The sequence below is a fragment of the Bidens hawaiensis genome, unplaced genomic scaffold, assembly GCF_021521415.1.
Source record: "Bidens hawaiensis isolate Kalapana, Puna unplaced genomic scaffold, B.hawaiensis_p1.1 tig00038075_1, whole genome shotgun sequence".
Lineage (NCBI taxonomy): Eukaryota > Viridiplantae > Streptophyta > Magnoliopsida > Asterales > Asteraceae > Bidens > Bidens hawaiensis.
The window spans coordinates 41,197-61,815 of NW_027496668.1; the positions used below are offsets into that span (position 1 = coordinate 41,197).

The 20,619-nt window shown below is 34.1% G+C and overlaps 2 protein-coding genes across 4 annotated transcripts; both read right to left on the reverse strand.

Annotated features, from left to right (window-relative positions):
* Positions 1-263: 263 nt before the first annotated feature.
* LOC143589974 (transcriptional corepressor LEUNIG_HOMOLOG-like) lies at positions 264-9,674 on the reverse strand. 3 transcript variants are annotated; one of them, XM_077070584.1, is made up of 19 exons: positions 9,581-9,660; positions 9,439-9,487; positions 9,237-9,329; positions 8,051-8,148; positions 7,781-7,890; positions 7,399-7,694; positions 7,248-7,323; positions 7,040-7,151; positions 6,905-6,954; positions 6,564-6,821; positions 5,507-5,575; positions 5,180-5,404; positions 4,916-5,045; positions 4,733-4,839; positions 3,627-3,776; positions 3,362-3,517; positions 1,795-1,914; positions 1,518-1,715; positions 264-646 (listed from the first exon to the last, which is right to left on the reverse strand). In XM_077070584.1, exons 3-19 carry the CDS (start codon positions 9,266-9,268, stop codon positions 503-505), a joined length of 2,331 nt encoding a protein of 776 aa, XP_076926699.1. In that variant the 5' UTR covers positions 9,269-9,329; positions 9,439-9,487; positions 9,581-9,660; the 3' UTR covers positions 264-502. The 3 variants fall into 3 exon arrangements, with proteins under 3 accessions (XP_076926699.1, XP_076926698.1, XP_076926700.1); XM_077070583.1 differs by having other exon boundaries at positions 265-646; positions 5,507-5,590; positions 9,581-9,654; XM_077070585.1 differs by lacking the exons at positions 264-646; positions 1,518-1,715; positions 1,795-1,914 and adding an exon at positions 1,971-2,329 and having other exon boundaries at positions 3,331-3,517; positions 5,507-5,590; positions 9,581-9,674.
* A 6,770-nt stretch (positions 9,675-16,444) lies between these two features.
* LOC143589981 (putative serine/threonine-protein kinase PBL26) lies at positions 16,445-17,910 on the reverse strand. Its single transcript, XM_077070593.1, has 3 exons — positions 17,731-17,910; positions 17,207-17,598; positions 16,445-17,049 (listed from the first exon to the last, which is right to left on the reverse strand). Exons 1-3 carry the CDS (start codon positions 17,849-17,851, stop codon positions 16,687-16,689), a joined length of 876 nt encoding a protein of 291 aa, XP_076926708.1. The 5' UTR covers positions 17,852-17,910; the 3' UTR covers positions 16,445-16,686.
* Positions 17,911-20,619: the final 2,709 nt, after the last annotated feature.

Sequence of the window (20,619 nt, forward strand, 5' to 3'; positions counted from 1 at the left end):
ACTTCGACCCGATGCTCGCCTCTAAATGTTAAATGGTAACAATAACGGGCAATACAGCCAAATCGGTGCCAAATATACTAATAATACTAAACCCAAAATATCGCAAATACAGTAGCGGTATGTAGTATGCGGTATCGCAAATACAGTATGTTTCTTCGACAAAGTGCAATTAACCATTATTAGGCAAAGTTTCAGAATTTAAGTCCGCGGTCAGAAAGAAGGTTTTACAATAACACTGCAATGACATTTAACACAAGTATAAAACCGCAGTCTTTAAATCACAGGTTTATAATTTCTAGATATAATGAAACAACTCACAAAACCAAGATGGTAAATTATTACAGATTTTACAACAGTTGCTAAAGATGTACATGCTACACTTGATGATATACCTAACTCGGCTATATCTGTCGACATGGAAAATTAATGATGAAATGTAAAGATTGTTATATAAGGCTTACATATAACTCCATCATGAATAATGGATATCGCGCCTTTAAATTTATTTCCATAATTTAACAGAACTGTCGTGACTTGCAGAAGCAACCATTCCAGTGACCGGTGACTGTGCTAAAGAAGCTATTATGGTGTCGTGAGCTTGAACCGTCATGCGTTTGTTCTCGGTCATGTTCCATAGCTCCAATGACTGTCAGCAAAAAAATGAAGGGTTTTAAGCAATCGTTTGATCAGGGGCGAAATGTCAAAAATACTCGTTCTTCCAAGAAGGTAAAATATATTATAAGAAAACCTGATTTGAAAGAATTGGCGCACTTGAGTGATTTATACTTTAGAGATGATCATGTTGACTGCTTATGTAAAAAAACAGGACAATTTGGGTCGTGCTAATAGAATAATGCGTCAAAACATATTCTTTCTTTTTAGAACAGAATGGACAAGGTAGGGTTGATCCACTGACATTTTTGCTTTTCTTATAGTTTTATAAATATTAAATAAGAGTAAGTTACACTTTGTGTCGTTTAACTGTATTAAGCATATAGGTTGTGCCCTTTAACTTCAATAATTACAAAAAAAATGTCCTTAGTTAAAAAGTTGTAAATTGTAATACATTGTATCGTTTAACCATCTTTTACACTCTTTTCTTTTATTCTTTTTATTTTATAATTATATTACAACTTTGATAATGAACTAATCAATTTATTTATTTAACACAGATATATTTTTTTATAGTTTAATTATTTCCTTGTTTGGTTAAGTAATTCACTTTTCCAATTTATTATTATTATTATTATTATTATTAACATTAATTCAAAAAAAATTATTTATATTTACAAAAATATGCAATATTTATTTATAAAGTAAAAAAATGTTAAGGCAGGCCAAACCAACCCCGGTCCATTTTGACCTTCACCCAAGCTGCTAACTTTGCACTGACTCTTTGAATACATTCTCAAGCGTTAGGAATTTTAAAAGAATAGCATCGGATTCTTAAAAAAGATGGACGAAAGGACGCATTGAAAAGAATAATAATAAATGCAACACAACAAAGAATTACTTACCCGAGTTCCACCAATAACCAAAAGAGTAGAATAACTTGGATGGAAAACGCAAGAATGGAACTGGTTTCCATTTGAAGTGAGCTCATGAATGCACTCCCTAGAAGCCAATGACCACACTTTCACAGATTCCTCACTAACAGTGGCCAGATATTCACCGTTCATGTCCCAGCACACGTAGTTAACCACTCCTGAATGCGCCTGATAACCGAGTAAAGAAAATGTAAATGAACTCGTTTATATAATTACCATCTATAACAAAAAAATTATTAATTGATACCTGGAAGGAATGTGTTTGTCTGTCGGTTTCAACATCAAAGATGGAGACAGTTTTATCTGATGCGGCTGCCAGTAAATGTCCGGTTACTGGCTGGAACCTCACTTGTGCATTGCCAGGTTGCTGCACTTACCAAAAAGAATGGTGCTGAGATATGAAAAAATGATCTGGGAATAGGAATGTAAAAAAGGTGGTAATTTTAACCCACCACATGTGTATGGGTTGTTGATTAGATTTGTGTTAACTCTAACGGAAATAAACTAAAAGATAACTAGTCAAATGAGTTGAATGTGGCTAAAAAGTTGGCCAAATTGTAATTTTGATGTCTCAAAAAACTTTCTTTACAAAGAGAGAAAAACAACAATGCTATATTAGATTATAACGTTCATCACTGCAACTATCTATTTAACGTTGAATGAACGCAGTCAGAAGAAACTTTTTGAAAGGGAACTATGTTTTTCAGGAGAAAATATTAGCCAAATACTATAATCAATTTGACACATTTATAAACGTTTATCACCATATAATCACTTGAAATCTAAATTATAAATCATACTTTCATCTTCATCCTATGAGTTCTACAATGTGTGTGCGTGTGGAGAGAGGACCACGATGCAATAAAAAGTAATTTTCAATAAAAAGTGATTTGATGCATAAAGATTTTGAGTGGAAGAAAGGAAGCTCGATACATGTAATGATTCACAAACTTTTTGGGCAGGTTTGCGTAAACGCTCACCACGGTTATAAAAACTAAGGCACCACAAAAAATGATGCAATGGTACAACAATGCAAAAATGTATATACGTGTTGCATCAATATATAAAAGTGATGCAACACCTTATTACATGCATTGATGCACATGCGACACAAACAGATGATGCATTAATGACTTTTACACTTATCATTAGAATCACCTTATACTCTAACCCTCTCTAATACACACGCAATACACACACACAAATGTTTGTGTGTGTATTAATCCAAAAACAAAATAACTGAACAAGTACCAAAACCCTATATTGTTCTTGTTCCACACTTTTTATAAAACCGAGTCTCAATTGGGATATATTTAGTAAGGAAGAATCACGAATATTGGCATTTTGACACAACAATTTGCAAAAATAGGAATTGACATTTAGCATCTCGCAAATTGTATTTATTTTTCCATAAATATACATATAATTAACAAAAACTTTGGCGGTGAACCTTTAGTGAATAGTAATAAATTTTTAAATATGTTTATAAATGCTAAAATTCAATGCCTATTTTGCAAAATTGTGTTCAAGATGACTATTTTGGTAGTTTTCCCTTTTAACAATCGCGTTTGGTCCACTATCGAACCTTAACCGAACTGGGGTATATAAATATTCTTTTCAAACTTTAAACGGCGTTCATATATACTATTTCAATTAGTAGAACAGTCTGTGTCCGATTTATGTCTGGTATAGTATCAAATAGCTTTTAGCAGCTGATACAGGTCAACCCAACTTGACCCATTATAATCAACCTCCAGAATTTAACAACGCAATCACAATTCACAAAAGATCAGTTATATGCAATGCAGACCAACCTTAGAGATGCGAGTACAGACGAACGGGTTGAGATTCCAGTACCGAATTTCGGTGTCACTATCACAGAAGCAGAAAAGATCATTCTTCTTTGGATGAAAATCTAAGGACATAACATGTGCTTTATGGCCCGTATGTGCATGCAAACAATAGCTCGGCTGCAACATTATATTCAAAATGTAATGCATCACAGAGGCCAACAGATACTATTTAAACACATCATCAAATGTACACTGCATATTAGATAAGCTAGAAAAGAAAGCTTACATTAGCAGCATCCCATATCCGTACAGACTTATCAAAGGAAGCAGTTGCCAGCTGAGTTGAATTTGGTCTAAATCGAACATCAGTTATTACGTATTGATGTTCTTCAGGAGTGCTCTCAGTGGTCAGAGTATCCATGTTCCACAAAACAGCCTAACACAGAACAATAAATATTTAACTGCCTTGATGCTTGATTTATAATAAATTACAAAAAGTCAGATGCGGTGAACAAATAATTAAACAATAAAACACAAAAGACTGGGACAAACTTAAGCTACTGACATCTGAAAATTCAGGGCAGAAGAAAGAAATCTTTTAGACATGTCAAAACAGGTTGAGTTGGGTCCGGTTGACTCGAAGACCTTGTTGGATCCGGTTGTCTCTCTTTCAAATTTATACACAATAAATAATAGAATTAATTACATGGATTGTCCATGTGGTTTGGCCATATTGCAACTTTAGTCCCTAGGTTTCAAATAATAACAAATTTAGACCAACTGTTTGCACGAACGTAACATCGTTGGTCCCTGAAATTTACAGAGGTTAAGTTTTTTTTCGTTATAACTTTTAAAAATGACCAATTACCCTTGGAATATCAAAAAAACAAAAGCTAAGTGCTTATATATACACACTTAATGTTAGTGGGTTTGCGTGTTGGTGGATACCACCTCTTTAAGAATATATATTTTTTATTTTTTATTTTAGGTTTTTATTTTTTATTATTAATTATTAATATTTAGGTATAGTTTGGTCATTTCACACGCACTTGGCGAAAAAATAAATTTCCATCCATATTAGGGACCAACGTTGTTACGTTTGTGAAACTGAAAACAGTTGGTCTAAAGTTGTTATATTTTGAAACGTGGGGCTAAAGTTGCAATACGGCCAAACCACAGGATTTATCCATGTAAAATTACAACGGTATAATTTTCTTTAATAAAACAATTAGAGGGAACAAGGAACATAACTTATAAGGAATTGATTTATGTAACGGGTTACGTTAAACGCATTTCCATTTTAGTTAATAACTTTGCCCATTTGACCAATTAACATTAAAATAAACGCGTTAAAAGTGATGAAACCGCAAATCCTAAATCTTAATTTCTTACCTTTTTGTCATGGCCTGCACTAGCTAGCAACTTCCCATCTGAAGAAAAGTGGCAGCATGTAACCTTATTTCTTGTACGTATACATCCAACTTCCCCAAAAGAAAAACCTGTAGGATAGGAGTTAGATAATACGAGTGCAGAAATGGTTGTTCATTTTGTAAACAAAATGATATCATTAAGTACCCTTGGAAGCCCCGGTTTTGGGCTCAGCAATCGTCTGTTTTAACGTGTTATAATCTCCTGCATCTTGATGTAGAAAAGATTCCACATTATCATCCAATGCACCAATATCACCAAAGTGCTCAATGTCATCCTGCACTATGAAGAAAAAGTTTGAGAATACATATATACTATGTACAAATGCAATCAAATGCAAATTTTATCCTATAGTAATTGCAATCATATAATAAGATTATAACCTATATGCAGAAAATGAAATGGGCTTACCAGCTGATTTGTTGATGAAGCAAGCCCACCTGTTCCATCTGCACCATACATCATCATACTTTTCTGCACGTTGTTCACATGCTGCATGCTACTAGATGTGGTTACACCGTCGCCAGGTGTATGAGTTGATGCTGGAGAACTTGGTACTGATGGGCCCACTGTATTCCCTGTACCTGTACTGTTAGCTGGCCCAGATGAAGAATGCTGTTTTCTTTTTCTATTGTTCTGCTCCAATATTGAAAAAAACCAACAACAATTTAATGAATCGAAAGCATTGTAAGAATTAAACAATTAATTAATCATCCAAGAACTGACAATAGGAACTACCTGTTGCTGTTGCAGCTGGAGTTGCTGTTGCTGCAACTGGTCCTGTTGTTGTGAAGAAGACTGTTGCATCTGTGGCAACTTCATCTGTTAGAAACATTTATGGTTAAAAATTTAAAACTAAGATTTTATTGCTTCAGAAATAGTTAAGACGATAGAAATGACATCTTGAATTTTGGAAGATCATGTGAACACTTATAATAGAGGTGGCAAAATGGGTATATTTGAACGGGTCAAATCAGTTGATCTGGATCACTTTCCGGAATATTGTATTGATATATTATTACGAAAATAATCAAAATTTTTTAATAAAGCATGCAGCACATTAAAAATACACCTTGAGAGACTTAAATCACTTTTAGCTATTTATTATCTACCCATTTGGCCCGTAAGAGATAAATATATTCTAATTCAAGTAATGAAAAGCCTATCGACCCTAATAAGACACATTTAACCTTGGAAATTCTTTTTATTTGGTGATTATCCTCCCATACCATGCATCACAAGGGGGCGAAAACTTGTCATTGTAACATAAAAGGGGTGATCTCTATTTGGAAAGGCGACCTCTTCAACCACATCTAGCTATGTTAGGCTGGTGGTCAGCATGAGGTTGGGAGATGACGTCATTCCAATTAATGACCTCATGTTTTCATGCCAGCTCAATCAGTGTCACGTGCTACTATTAAGAACAGAAAAGAATAAATAGAGAGGTCGCTGTTCCAATGGGCGACCAGTCACTGTGATTTGAGTATTTGACATCACACTGAGTGGCAGCCGGTTGGAATAGCGCCCTCCCATTTTTCTTTTTCTGTTTTTTATAGGAGCACGTTACACTGATTGAGCTGACATGAAAACATAAAGGTCACTAATTGGAATGACGACCTCTCCTAAGCTCCAACTGACCACTGGTGACTGGACAACCTGCCTTACAAAGCAAGATGGGGCTCAGAAGGCCACCATTCCAATAGGCGACCACCCCCTTTATGGTACAATGGCAAGTTTTTGCCCCCATGTGACACATGGAAAGGGAGAATACCCCAAAATAAAATAAAATCTTAACCTTGGGTGACGTCATTTGCCCAGGGGAACCTACAGATGCCTCGTTTCTTGTGGCTTGACCATCTTTCATAATTAAATTACCCCTTGGTAATCCACCTACAAATCCATAATTTGGTGATGTTCCAAGGTTGCCTTGGGCTTGGGCTTGTGCCTGCGCCAATACCTGTTGTTGTTGTGATGCTAAGTAAAATTGGTTTGGGTTTTGCATGTTGGGTTTATGTACTTGCAAACCTAAACCCGGGCGTAGTTGGTCAATTCCCTGCATTGTATTCCACCATCACACGTCAAATACAAAAAAGAATACTACACAAAATTAAAAAACAAAGACTATGAAATACTTACTGTTAGAGGCCAACCCTTCAACGGTAGACCAGTAACCCCTTGGTTTAATCCTGTATAAATCATTTTCTTAATCACTTTAAGAGCACTTATTTCCAAGCTAATTAATCTACTAAACAAGATTAGTGGAAAGGTTACCAGTAGTACCCAATCCAGACTTTGACTGCAAAATAGCCTGCCCATAAATTGATGAAGGATCAGTGGGCAAGGATTTCGGTGCATTGCCCATGTTAACTTCTTGTTTAACTTCCTAAAATTTACACAATTTTGTGAGCCCAAGCATGAACAAAAGAAAGGTTTACATTAATCTACATGAGAAAAAAAAATGAAACATGTCAAGATTTACCGCGTTCAACTGAGGCCTCCCTTGAATCTGCTGCAAACTTGTAGACATGTTTGAAGAAGTTCCTTGCATTAACTGTCTGGATAAAGTACAAATACCAAAAGAATTTATAATTGATAATTCAACCAAACTTTTAATAGGTGATGTGATATACCCTTGATGATTAGTGGCTGATTTAAGAAGGGCCATCCTGCTAGCATCAAGAAGAGCTGGAGATGTTTCTGAATCCATAGAATGAGCAGGCTTCATCGGTTCTTCATACATTTTCATACCGTGTGTGCTCGGTGATGGTTTTCCCATCATTTCATTAGTATTTATAGGATTAACGGGCCCACCAATTGGAGGATGATTAGGATTACTTCTTTGCATTTGAGCATTTCGTTGTTGTATGAGATGCATCTGCTGCATTTGAAGCTGTTGCTGCTGTTCCTTTACTTTCATTTGTTGTGTCTGTTATTTGTATTAAAAGTAAGGGAATGAAAAACAGAAATACAAACACACACATGACACATATAAGGTGAAGCATGCTAAAAAACCTCTATGTAAGCTACAGCGGCCTCAGAATGTTTCTCGTTAGTTCTTGCAATAAAAATATCCCAGAAAACAGACCACCATTCAAACAGAAATCCACCCGGAGCATCAATAGCTGCACGTTAATCAAAATCAAGATATTCAACTATTAACTTAACGGATGTTGATGTTCACTGCATTCTTAGTGCATGTATTAAATAAATATTCATATTCCAAGATTAACACACATGGAATCAGTTTAAAATACGCCAATCAATGGAACCATTACAACATACCTACAGGATCGGTAGCAACCTTGCCTTCAGTCATGAAAGCTTTTGCTGATTCGTGCAATTTACGTTTCAACAAATAGTCATGGATGTAAACATCCAACCTAGCAAAATTCAAGATTAAAATTAAACCATCCAAGAACAACCACACGTGAACAAAGAATTAATATCCATCAAGACGTTCTAAAAAAAAACCCGTTTACATGAATGCTATCTAAATTATGTTTATCTCCCTAAATATTACTTAAGTCATTTACAATTAAAGTAATAGTTAGAACTTAGAAGCTGCAATAACAATCATACAAGTACTCTCTCTGTCTCTACAAAAAAGATAATTACTAAATGCAGAAAATTTCCACTTTAGGCTTTTGAGTGTCAAATGGAATAAAGTTTAATAACCATTTTTTTAACAGCATAAAGTTTGATAACCATATTCAAGTATTTTAAAGAAGGAAATTGTGGCATAAAAATTTTATAAGATATATAACAAAAAAACATATATGCCAAATTATAGGTCATGAATTATTAGATTTGAATTTCCAAGATCAGAATTGAACCCAAAAAAGATAATTACTAAATGCAGAAAATTCCCACCTTAGGCTTTTGAGTGCAAATGGAATAAAGTTTAATAACTTCTTTGCATAAAGTTTGATAACTATATTCAAATAATTTAAAGAAGGAAATTGTGGTATGAAATTTTTCTAAGATAAATAATACAAAAACAAAAATGCCAAATTCTAGGCCATGAATTATTAAATTTAAATTTCCAATATCAGAATTGAACTTAAAACCCTGACCAGGAAAGATTATTAGGCATGATAGAAGACATTTTAAAGCAATCAAGGACTATCACATTAAAAATTGCTACAGGCTACTATACAGAGAAAATCAATTTACACCATGTACTGTAGCCATAATGATGGTCCCTGCAATAAATTATGGTTCTCAGAGATCAGACCCTTGGGAGTTGAATTGAGAAATTTTAATTGTAAATGAAGAGGAGATTAGGTGATTGAATAGCTTGAATAATCTTTTGATGTACTGATCAACCAAATAAGCTTAAAAAAACTGATAAAACAGTTAAACACATATAAATTCACAAGTAAATCTTTTAAACAGTATAATAATACTCCATTAATGAATAACAACTAGAACAGAAAAAAAAAGATGGAAGAAGATGAAGATTGCTTACATTTTATCAGCTTCCCAGCTGCTCTGCGCCATGTTTGGTTCAGAATTCTCGAACGAAATTAAGATCAATATTAACTATTTTTTTCAATAACTTCTACAAATTAAAAAAAAAGGTTAAAAATCAATTCTAGAACGGTAAATTACAAATTTGATAACAATAATAACAAAAGTCATCACTCATCAAAACAGCAGTTGTATCATACCAGAAGTACATCACAATAAATCCAGCATTGACAATCGTTAACTCAAGACCTAAATTCATAATCAACAACCACTATTAGCTAGCTTGATTCAAAAGCTGAGTGTAAAACATTAACCAAAAAACGATCAACTAACTTCACTGACCTTATCGAACAGTTCGAACGCAATTAATGCGAAATTTAACTTCAATCTCTGATTATAAAAAAAATTCAACACAAATGAACCGTTCTAAATCCACTCGCACGATTCAAAACCTAGATTCAGAATTAAACAACTAATATTAAACGAGTTCAACAAAAACGAACATTCACATTCAAAGCTACATAATATAACAACAGCTCTATCTACTGAATTTTCTGCTTACGTCATCAACCGCTACTGATTACTCCAAAATCCGAACTCAATTGAAGTCAAACAGCTTCAATTCATGCAAAATCAATCAAAATCCAGGATCAACAACTAATATCAAACAAATTCAACAAAAACGAACAAAATTGACGGAAAAACAGCTTCAATTCGTTCATAATCCAATCAAAACTCATCACAAAACTCACCGATCAAGATCCAGTTAACCGATTGAGCTTCAAACTGAATAGAATTTAAGCAAATAGTTCAACTACTCGTTCAGATCAAAGTGAAGTGTAACAAACTAACAACAGCAACAGAGGTTCCACATGACATGACATGACATGAGATAATATTATTATTATTATACAAGTTATAAAGAAATAATAATAAAACGGTGAAGGACGACGAAGCCTTGAGGCGTGGTTCGGAAAGCGGAAAGGAGGTTCGGAGTGAGGTTTGGTAAAAAGGAAGGGAGGTTCGGAGTGAGGTTTGGAAATGAGATTGAATGAGTGTGGGCCAGGGTCACGAGAGGAAAGACGGGGGAGAGGTGAATGTGGAAGATGAGGTGGGGATGACGAAGGCTAAACTTAGTGTGAGCTGTCATTATCATTTTATATTGTTTTTTATTTGTATCGTGCAAGGATAGGTCGATTATTTATAATTATTGTTTTTTATATGTTTGGGACTGATAATTTAAGTCATAGTGATTTTATTGTAGGATTGTGTTTAATATCTCATATCTATCATATATTTGTTAAGTAATTATTTATCGGGTAATGATAATAATCGTGTGTATAGAATATACCCGTTTATTTATTTTTTTTGAAACGGTGACTTTCTCTATAACAGGATGTCACATCTCCTCTAAGAGGAGCCCCTCCACCCCACTCAGGCCAGACTATATTGTCTTAACCGGATCCACGCTGACGTCCGAGTTTGGCTTGGGCGTTCCCCGGGAAAATCCGATAGCCTCAACCCGCATAAAGGCACGACGGTCAGGTTAACCAAACCGAAATCTGGATACTATGATAAAACCGGGAGGAATCTGGATTCGAACCCGGGTGCTCCGGGTCATCCATCACTTTCCAGATGAGAATGACCACCCCACTGGAATGGAAATCTCGAATATACCCGTTTATTAGTTAAAAGGTATTATTGAGATTTCCTAGTGCATTTATTTTTCTTACCATTTGAGGGGTTTTTTTAGTTTAAGTTTTTAACGGCTACAACAAATTAAAATACAATTAGTTACATACATATCTTCATTATCATTATAAAGTGTTGAAGTATGTAAATTTCATGGTATTAGAAAATTGAAAAATAAAATGAAATCATTTTTAATTTATTGAATAAGCACGTTGTATATATTGATGATGATACTAAATAAAATGCAAATGATGTAGGGTCTTAATGATGATTAGTTCAAATTTTATTATCAAAAACCCGGTTTGATAATAGTTAATTAATTAAACGGATTAATTAATATAAATGTAGTGGAAAAATAAATTAGTAATCAACACGAATTGTAACCTGACTAGATCACAATTGCATATGACATGAGCGCAGTTGTAAGGTAATTTAATTACTGATGAGAAAGATATACCTCGGTTAATGATTATCCGGTTGAGACATCGAGATTCAACGAACATATGCTAGTTTAAATGAACCAATGAAACGCAGGTGGGGATTGTCAGCTGGACCAGTGGTGGGACAAGGGTGTCCAACGGCAGCGTGGTGAAGGTCGACGGTTGCAGCGGTGGCCGACGGTTGCGGGTAGTTGAAAGAGTTGTGTGCAAGAGTTAGGAAAAAAGTCACACTCTTCTTCACACCCTTCACCTTATATATATAGTGTGTATATTATATGGAGGTGCATGCATGTTTGCCTAGTGACAGACATGCACACACATGCTGGACAAGCGACCAACATGGTTGTATGTAGGAACTCATCGGTTTATGTACCTGTCTTAACCGGTCCATACACCCGTCTCTCGTTTAATACCCACTAAGTTTATTAATTATAATAAGCAATATATTTTAATATTAATAACGAGTATTAGTAATATAAACCCGTTAACGGTCATATGTAACTATGATCCGTTTCGCATATCGTTCGCAATTACCAACTAAATCAGTTAAATAGATTTTACTTCTTTACCAACGATGTAACTCTTATTTATCATAATTCGGTCGACCGCGTTAATTAATTGGATCGGCCCATTTTTCCAAGAAATAAGACTCGTATAAAGCTAGTTACAGTATTAATTACTACCCTACAATGCACAACTCTTAATTGGCATTTGATGTGAACACCAAGTAATATCTCTATCACGAATGTTAACAACTCACACTCAAAGCAACAGCATCATATTCGTCTATGAATGTAATATTTCAAAGAATGTTATGTTGTGGTCACATTGACATCTCAATCAACTCCATCCCCTCTTTTACTATTCACTAGGGGTCACCATAAATGATTACGCGAATATTATATTAAGTAGTAATATATAAAGTTACCTCAACTTTCACATGATATCGACTTGTACATAATGTCTTATAAAAATTATAACGTAGATCCTCGAAAATATTTAACTTTACAAATATAGACCGATATTTCATTTACTATATTTTGACATGCTTTTATTCAGAATAATGACATAAAATGTTAGATTAGGGATTAAAAACTGTTATTAATGAGTTCTAACCTTCTTAGGCCTTCTTATCTGCTTTAACTTGATCTGTTCTTGATCAAAGGGAGAGAGTGAGCTCAAGTGTGTGTTTTCATGACAACTAAGAAGGAATGTGAAGTTTGGGGATTTCGAATATTGGATCAGTGAACCCCCATCTTGTATAAGCTTATTTTGTAATGTTAGGAAGCTTGATATGGGTTTTTAACTCCACTTGACTTTTCCTTAGAATAACCACATGACTATTGTTCAATAGTTTAAAAACATCAAACAACTAATCATGGTGGGTTGATGGTTTCCGATTGATGGGTTTATAGTATTTAACCCTAACCTGACTGACACATATATTTGATCATGCCGTGTCAACCGTCAACCTTTTAAAATCGTATTGTGTTTCATGTCGACCCGTTTAATGTTTGTTTGTGAATATGAGCAATAACTAGTTAGTTTGTAGCAACTGATACATACAATCAATTACTCCGACTCATTTTTTTTGGTAATTGGTGTGGTTTAATTAATTGTTTTTATTTCTTTATCTCACACTCGTAAGTAGAAACTTGAGTTTTATATATTTAGCACTAATCTAATAAAATGTTGGAAGTAGAAAGCCAGAATCATTTAAAAGAAAAGATAATTTTCACTTTTAAAAGTTAATTGTTAGAGGAGATATAAATATGAACTTTTTTAAAACCCATAAACGGGTTGACATGTTAACCTACTTATTATATTTTATTATATTGGTTGTGCATGTGTTGGACCCATTTATTACACAAGTCGTGTTCGTTTTGACCTATCTAGTTAAACTTGCCGCGTCAGTCGATCCAAAACTTGAATTTTTTTTTGTGTCATGTTAAAATCACGTTTGAAGTCTTGTATGTCACACCTAATTTTGAGTATATAGCCTAGCCAACATATAGGTACGTGGTTTATTGCCTGTAGGTACGATTTGATCAAAATTGACAATAGCATGTCTTTTTCATAAAGTTTTATAAATACGTACATTTATTACTAGTTAAATTAATTTAAACCAACTTTTGTCATACCCATTTTGGTGGGGGTGGTAAAATGGTTTTAGTATGAAATAGGAGGTCAAGGGTTCAATTTTTATAGTATACAACATTTAGCTATTCAAATAAATAAATAATCGACTTTTTAGAATGAAATGGATAAAATTTCAATGTGTAATAGTAAATTTTGAAGGAAGCGGTCATTTTGACTCATTGACCCGAAATGACAACTTGGTGTATTTGTTGATTGTTTGACGAAAGCGGTGATTTTGACTCACTAACCCGAAATGATAACTTGGTATATTTGTTGATTTTGAATGATCGATAATACTTCTATAACCTATAGGTATGTTTCAACCTTAAACTTCACATGCAAGATGATGTATACACCTAAAATATTATACTTTCGACTTGTGTACATACATTTCCTTATTTTGCATTTTTGTGTTCATATAAATAAGCTTATATGCTTAATTAAGTGTGCAGCATACTAATTTGTAGCATATGTATTAAACATGTATCCTATATTGGAATTTTAAGCCTTTTAAGCTAGTAAGTTAAATATTGATATAAAGCTCTACCCATGTACGACGATTTGCTTTCTTAAAGCCCAGTCAATAGTCGAAAGCTCTATATTAATTGTAAGAACTTATGTCCCAAGTGATATATAGACCAACAAAGGTTGCGGACTTGATATCGAATGGAAGTCTTGTGGCACAGGGGTTAACTAGGTATTGCCATTTTATATTATGATAGTATTGTGCATTTTGACTCGGTAGATCAACCATTTTCATAATTGAATATACTTACTTATCTTCCTGGTATTAAATTGATTATATGGTACATGTGAGTTGAGAGCCATAGGAGCACATGAGGCCCAAAAGGCTATTTATATGCCAAAAAGCAACATAAAACTAACAATATGTTTACCATTAATCTATGGTGGACCAACGTATAATGGAAACCCATTTGACATGTCCTACACCACGTTCATGGTGGAAATATGTGGTTTAAACTTTAAAGCCACCATAAATGTAGAGTACGAATGTACGATAACCTAACTTTACAATGCCTAATATTTCTATTACATGGTTATGTCTAATTGTCTAGCTTGGAACATAATGGTATGTTAAAAAATACCTACACGCCTATGCCAACGCCTATTGTTGAACATCATCTTGTGCTACGCGAAATCACAAGCTTAAGTGCCAGTCACGTACAGGTCCATCATTGGGTGTAAAGTTGGCCGGCGCGGTGGAAGAAGTTGATGAGGTGGAGTATCGTCGATGTGTTGCAGGACCTTGTATCCTTTAGCATGAAGGGTAAATAATTTAACCCATGATGAGTATGTGACCGCTGTTCCATCGAGCGTGCGTATTTTGTTTTGTATATTTGTGACAGAGTAAACTGGATGTAGAGATTTATTTTCGACCGTAGCCGATGAGGAAGCATTGTCACCAGCCATGGGAAAGAAAAGGATAAAAAAAACGAATGGAGAAGGATGTTTTAAGGATAGGTTTAAAAACTATTAAGGTTTAGGCTGTGATACCATAAAAGCATTTTATGATATGTTTCCTTGACCTTCTCATTAAACAACCCCTCTTTATATAGGGTGACTAATACATAACCGACAAGGAAACCCAATATTAATCTATCTAGAATTATAACTCAAACACAATTCTAATATAATAAATATATCAAATAATATTTGATAATACGTAGGACATAAGCGAGCCATTGTTTCAACTTCTAAACTAGGTTTTCCAAAGAGGTTTTGCGTAACATCTCAAAATTTCGATTATGTAAGGTTTTTAATTTTTTATTTGTGATAATAAATAATCCTCATGGTATGTCGTTATGTATTCTTCCATGTATAGAACAATGAACAAGATAAAATGACATAACAAACAATCAGTTAAGTTTGTATATGATACTTGATTGTCAAAACAATTATTTTCTATTGCTAAAATTTTTTAATTCATAGTTGGGGGAGACCACTTAAAGTCTTGAACCAGTGGTGGACTCATGAAATTTTCTCACAACGGTTGGAAATTTTCTTAGTTGACAATCACTATATACTCACAGGGGTCGTTCAGAAATTTTTTACATTTATTGCTAAAAGAAACTTTCACAGGGGACGCCCGACCCCGTACCACAAGGGTGGTCCGCCCCTGATTTAAACATCACTTAAACTTGTTTTAACATCTAGTCAACTTCTCTAGAAGCCATGTTTACTAACAAAAAGAGTATGCCTTTTGTGTATGTTCATTGATCAAAAAGGAAGAAACCAAGGAAAATTTCATCTAGAAACACGAAACTAGAGTCAAAATCCACTCTCATTTCATATAACCATACCTCCTTTGTGATTTTAAGTTTGGAATATCATTAGTTTGTAACTTTTCAAGCCATATCCTCCTGAATTTGGGGCAATTCCATTATCATAAGAGCTTAGGCTAAATCCTCTAGCTAAATCACATTTGATGGAAACTAATAAATGTCGTTAGAACTAATTGTATGCTAAAATTATGAAAGTGGGTGTTTGTGGTCCTTTATGAACATAGAACTAGAATCACAAATTCGGGAAGTTTTGAGATTTGGTATAGATAAAGGTCTAGATACGTAACAGTCCCATAATGCAAGTAGACACATTTGGAATGTGGTGAAATAATATAATGGTGAGAATGACTGTATGACAAAAAGATATGCAAGTACGTATATTTATGTTTGGGTTCGGTTCTTTTGTTGTAAAAAATCTAGAAAATTCTTTCATCATTTAACTGTATAATGTAAACAATATTTGCTTGGCGTTCAAGAGTGGTACGGTTTGATCTCGTTGGAGTGGTAGGAGGAGATCAAGATTCAAATAAAAAGATAATAACTAAAATATTTGGTTTATCTTTTAAGAGTGTTTGAATTTATCTTTAATTGTTTTCATTTAGTTTATTTTAATTTAAAGTCCTAGTTGAGTTTGGTTAGGATTGCTATGTACGGGTCTATATAAACCATCAGTTTGTTTCTGTTTATATTGTAACTCAATTTCTTTTTCGTGAGTTGATTAATAAAAAAATCTTTGATTCTCTTCAAGCAAACAGTGACCATTCGGTGGGCGTGTGTTTCGTTGTTCTTGATACCCACTTCCAAGTTCAATACAAACTTGAATATATCACATTGTAATCAAGCAATTCCTCGCTTAACTCGGGAAACAAATAACTTAATGTGTGGATTTCGACGTAGCACCGGTCCTTGCATTCGTACCCCATTCCTTGGCTTCTGCCACTTCTCGTTCTCGATGTTCACTAACACATGCTTTGTTCTGCTTATTTCTATAAGAGAAAGATTGGGATGGTGATGGTTCGGTTGGTGAATCAGTTAACTCTATCGTGTCGGCTCCATCTCCAAGGAAAGTAAGAGCAGTAACCACGTCGCTGATGAATGGTCGAACCGATGCATCCTCGTTTAGACACATTACTGCAACCGCTATTGCTTGGCTCAAACCTTTTTCTGGGCAGTCTCCTTTTAATAGTGGATCAGCTAGTTCAATGAACCTTTGTGGGTTCTTGAAAATTGGGGTTGCCTGTTTAATAAAAAAAAAATAACATCAAATAGAGCTATAAAACACATATAAATATAGTAGGCCTAATAAGTTGTTTAACGAGTCCAAAGTGTAAACTTTTAGGACGGTCTAAATGGGTCAAGTGAAAACATTAACCAAGTGGTGAATTGGTAATTACCCAGTTGACTAGATTTTGGTCTTTATTTTTCTTTGTTGTATAGACGGCTCTCCGTCCGGTGATGAGCTCCAAAAATACAACTCCAAAGCTATAAACATCAGATTTGACTGTTAATTGTCCAGTTCTTTGATACTCGGGTGCACAATATCCGTACGTGCCCATTACTTTTGTAGACACGTGTGATTTGTCCCCGACAGGGCCAAGCTTAGCTAGCCCAAAGTCCGAGAGTTTGACATTATAATCTTGATCGAGTAAGATGTTGGAAGATTTCAAGTCACGATATATAACAGGTGGGTTAGCCTTATCGTGCAAATATTCTAAACCTTTTGCGGCGTCTAATGCAATCTTCATCCTTGTGAGCCAAGGTAGTGGTGCTCTCCCTTGTGGAAGATCTGTAAATTAAAACCAAAACCAAACTATTGAAAAATGAAATTGAACCAACCTGAATGGAACCGTCTAGGCTTATTGGACCTTGATAGAAATATGATGCAAGTCTTAATTAATATAGTAGAAATAAATGTTACTGAGTAGATGGTCTTCTAGTGAGCCTGCGGACATATACTCGTATACAAGAAGTCTTTGATCACCGTCTGCGCAGTACCCTATTAAACTCACCAGATTCGGGTGATGAAGAAGGCTCAACATCAAAACTTCGACTAGGAATTCACGGTTTCCTTGCAACCCATTTCGATCTAGTTGCTTCACAGCCACCAACTGAAAGAAAAACAATTTAATTTTATCTCATAATTAACATCCACTAATACACATCAAAGTATTTGGTAGACATTTAAATTGTTTTTGTTTTGTTGAACTTTTAATGTAACATGTTACCAATAAAATACAATCAAATCAACTTATTTTCCATATGTGTTGAAAACTTAAATGACCCTTATTTTTTTAAAGGTGTTAACGTACTGGATTTTATCTTTTTTGACAAGAACTCCTTTTTAGTTGAGGTGAAAATCGTGTCGAGTTAAGGGATTGAATTGATGCCCCGCATATTTATTTATATAAAAACATCAGCTCTAACGTATACACACTTAATATCATGTAGCATGAACGTGACTCGTGTAACCCTTATCTAAACGGATTAAATGGGTTGGAAACAGGCTGACGGGTTGTAATCTAGTTGTAAAGTGGTTGTAATAAATGGGTTAGAATGATATGTAAATTTTTATTCTAATTTTAAACCTGCCAACATGTTTAATTAAACAGGTTAACACGACATGTTTTAAAATAGGATAGACATGGCACAAAATTTGATTATTTACGTGTCGTTTCAGAACCTATCTTTGTTAACTTATAACTTTGCATATTCACCTGTCCGGTTTTAGGAAGTTTTCCCTTGTAAACTCTCCCAAATCCACCTTCGCCAATGAGTGAATCTTGCCGGAAGTTTCTTGTCACCGCGGCTAGTTCTCGAAAGTGAAAGTTTGAGCTGCAATATTGCTGCCGCTGGCTGTTTTTGTGGCAGTTGGATTATTGCCGGCTTCTTTGCTTGTCCTCTTTGGGGAAGCAGTTTTGTTATTTTTTGATTCTGCTGGAACCCTTTGTTGATTCTCTACACAAATAATTAAATACATGAATTCTATAAATGCATTTTGTTTTCATAATATTTTCTCTTTTAGAACGACCAATGAATAAAGTTCGGCTACCCGACGTAACCTAGTGCATACCATTAGTAATGATATATTGAATCCTAGTGAAAGTATAATAATTTAAATATAATGTGGACAACAATTTCAGTACCAAGTTCATCTTAGCTAAGTTATGGCATTATTCATTTGAGAGTATATTGTTTTTCAAACATTGTACTATAGTGTTATTTACGTGTTACGAACGTTAATAATCGAATAATCTTCCCCATAACGTAATCTCAAACATCCCCTTAAGACATTTTGTATGGTGTTGTAAAACATAACTTAGATATATTTGATGGTATAAATCATTTTGGCATCAGATGATCATATAATGAGAATAAAGGAACACATTTTTTCTATATGAATAACTAATGAAAGCTATAGATACAAAAAAACAATACTTACCAACCATGCATGGTTCGCGAGGAGGTGAGCGTGGCACAATTGGGCTTCTCGCCCTTCGACTTGCATGTCTCCTTGATCTTCTCTTTTCTTTCGATGAAAAGCACGGAAAACAACTCATGTTTTGGTCAAGTAAGATGTTTGAATATTATGCAAAAATGCATTATGGAATCAAGATTTCTGATAAGAACCCTTTGAGCGGGTTAGACTCCAAAAAACATTCAAATTAGATATAGAGAGCGAACAACCAAAACTTTAACATCAAATTGTTGACGAATATACGATCAAACCATATATTTTCAAAAGTTGTTTAGCATGAGGCATGGATCATCAAATCTTTCAATTAGAGAGAGAAATGGGATGAAGAATAAAGAAAGATGGAGAAGAGAGAAGATCCCAAAGAATTTGGAGAGAAATCATAGGAGATTTTAAAGGGGAAGAATGAAACGTGGGAACCATTTGGCATGTATTTTTACAAATTTTTATACACAATTTAAGTCAATGAAGAGAATAAAACAAAGGTATCTGTTTGGTTTTCGGGTTATTCTGTTCGGTTTAAAATCGAATCGAAAACCGAATATGTAATTCGACTCGGTTTGAGTTTTGGTTTAATTAGTTTGAAGCTAAATAATTAGCTAATAAACAGTTATATAGATAAAAGATTTAACATTTCTTCGTGGCATTATCTTTAAATTTAAGGAGAAGTGATGGAATGGAATTTTAGATTCCATTTGACAAAATTTTGGTAGTAAAAGGAATAAGGATGAGTTGCCTAGCCGGCTAAAACATGTATTTTACAATACAAGTTAGGTGTATCAAGAAACTTTTTCTTTTTTATTTATAAAATATTTTTATAAATATTTTTTATTTGTAAATGCTACATGTATACTAGACTCGAACCAAATGGAGGCGTACTTGAAGTTTTGATTATTGTTGATAAAATATGTTGGTTTTTTTTAAGGTTTGATCTCGATTTCTTTAACACGTAACTATAGCATTAGATCTTCAAAAGTTCAGTTAAATGGTAGACTAAAAAATATAAAACATTTTATCTTATAAGTATCTAAGATTTTACGAGAAAAGAAAAAGGCAAAAAAAAAAAAAACAAATCTAGCATGAGGGGAGTGCCATCGAGATATCCCACTCATGACACTCGGTTTGAAGGTTTTGAGTTGTACTAATGGTGGGGATGGTGTTAGATTCCTATATGTATTATAAATTAAAATGATGTACGCATTGTAGTTGTTAGATTCCTATACATGAAAAAATATTTTTTTATTAAAATTATACGAATTAATTAAAAAATATGTTTTTTTATATTCCCGTCTTCGATTTATCCAGCCAATTTCAAAATCCGTAAACCGAATCGCA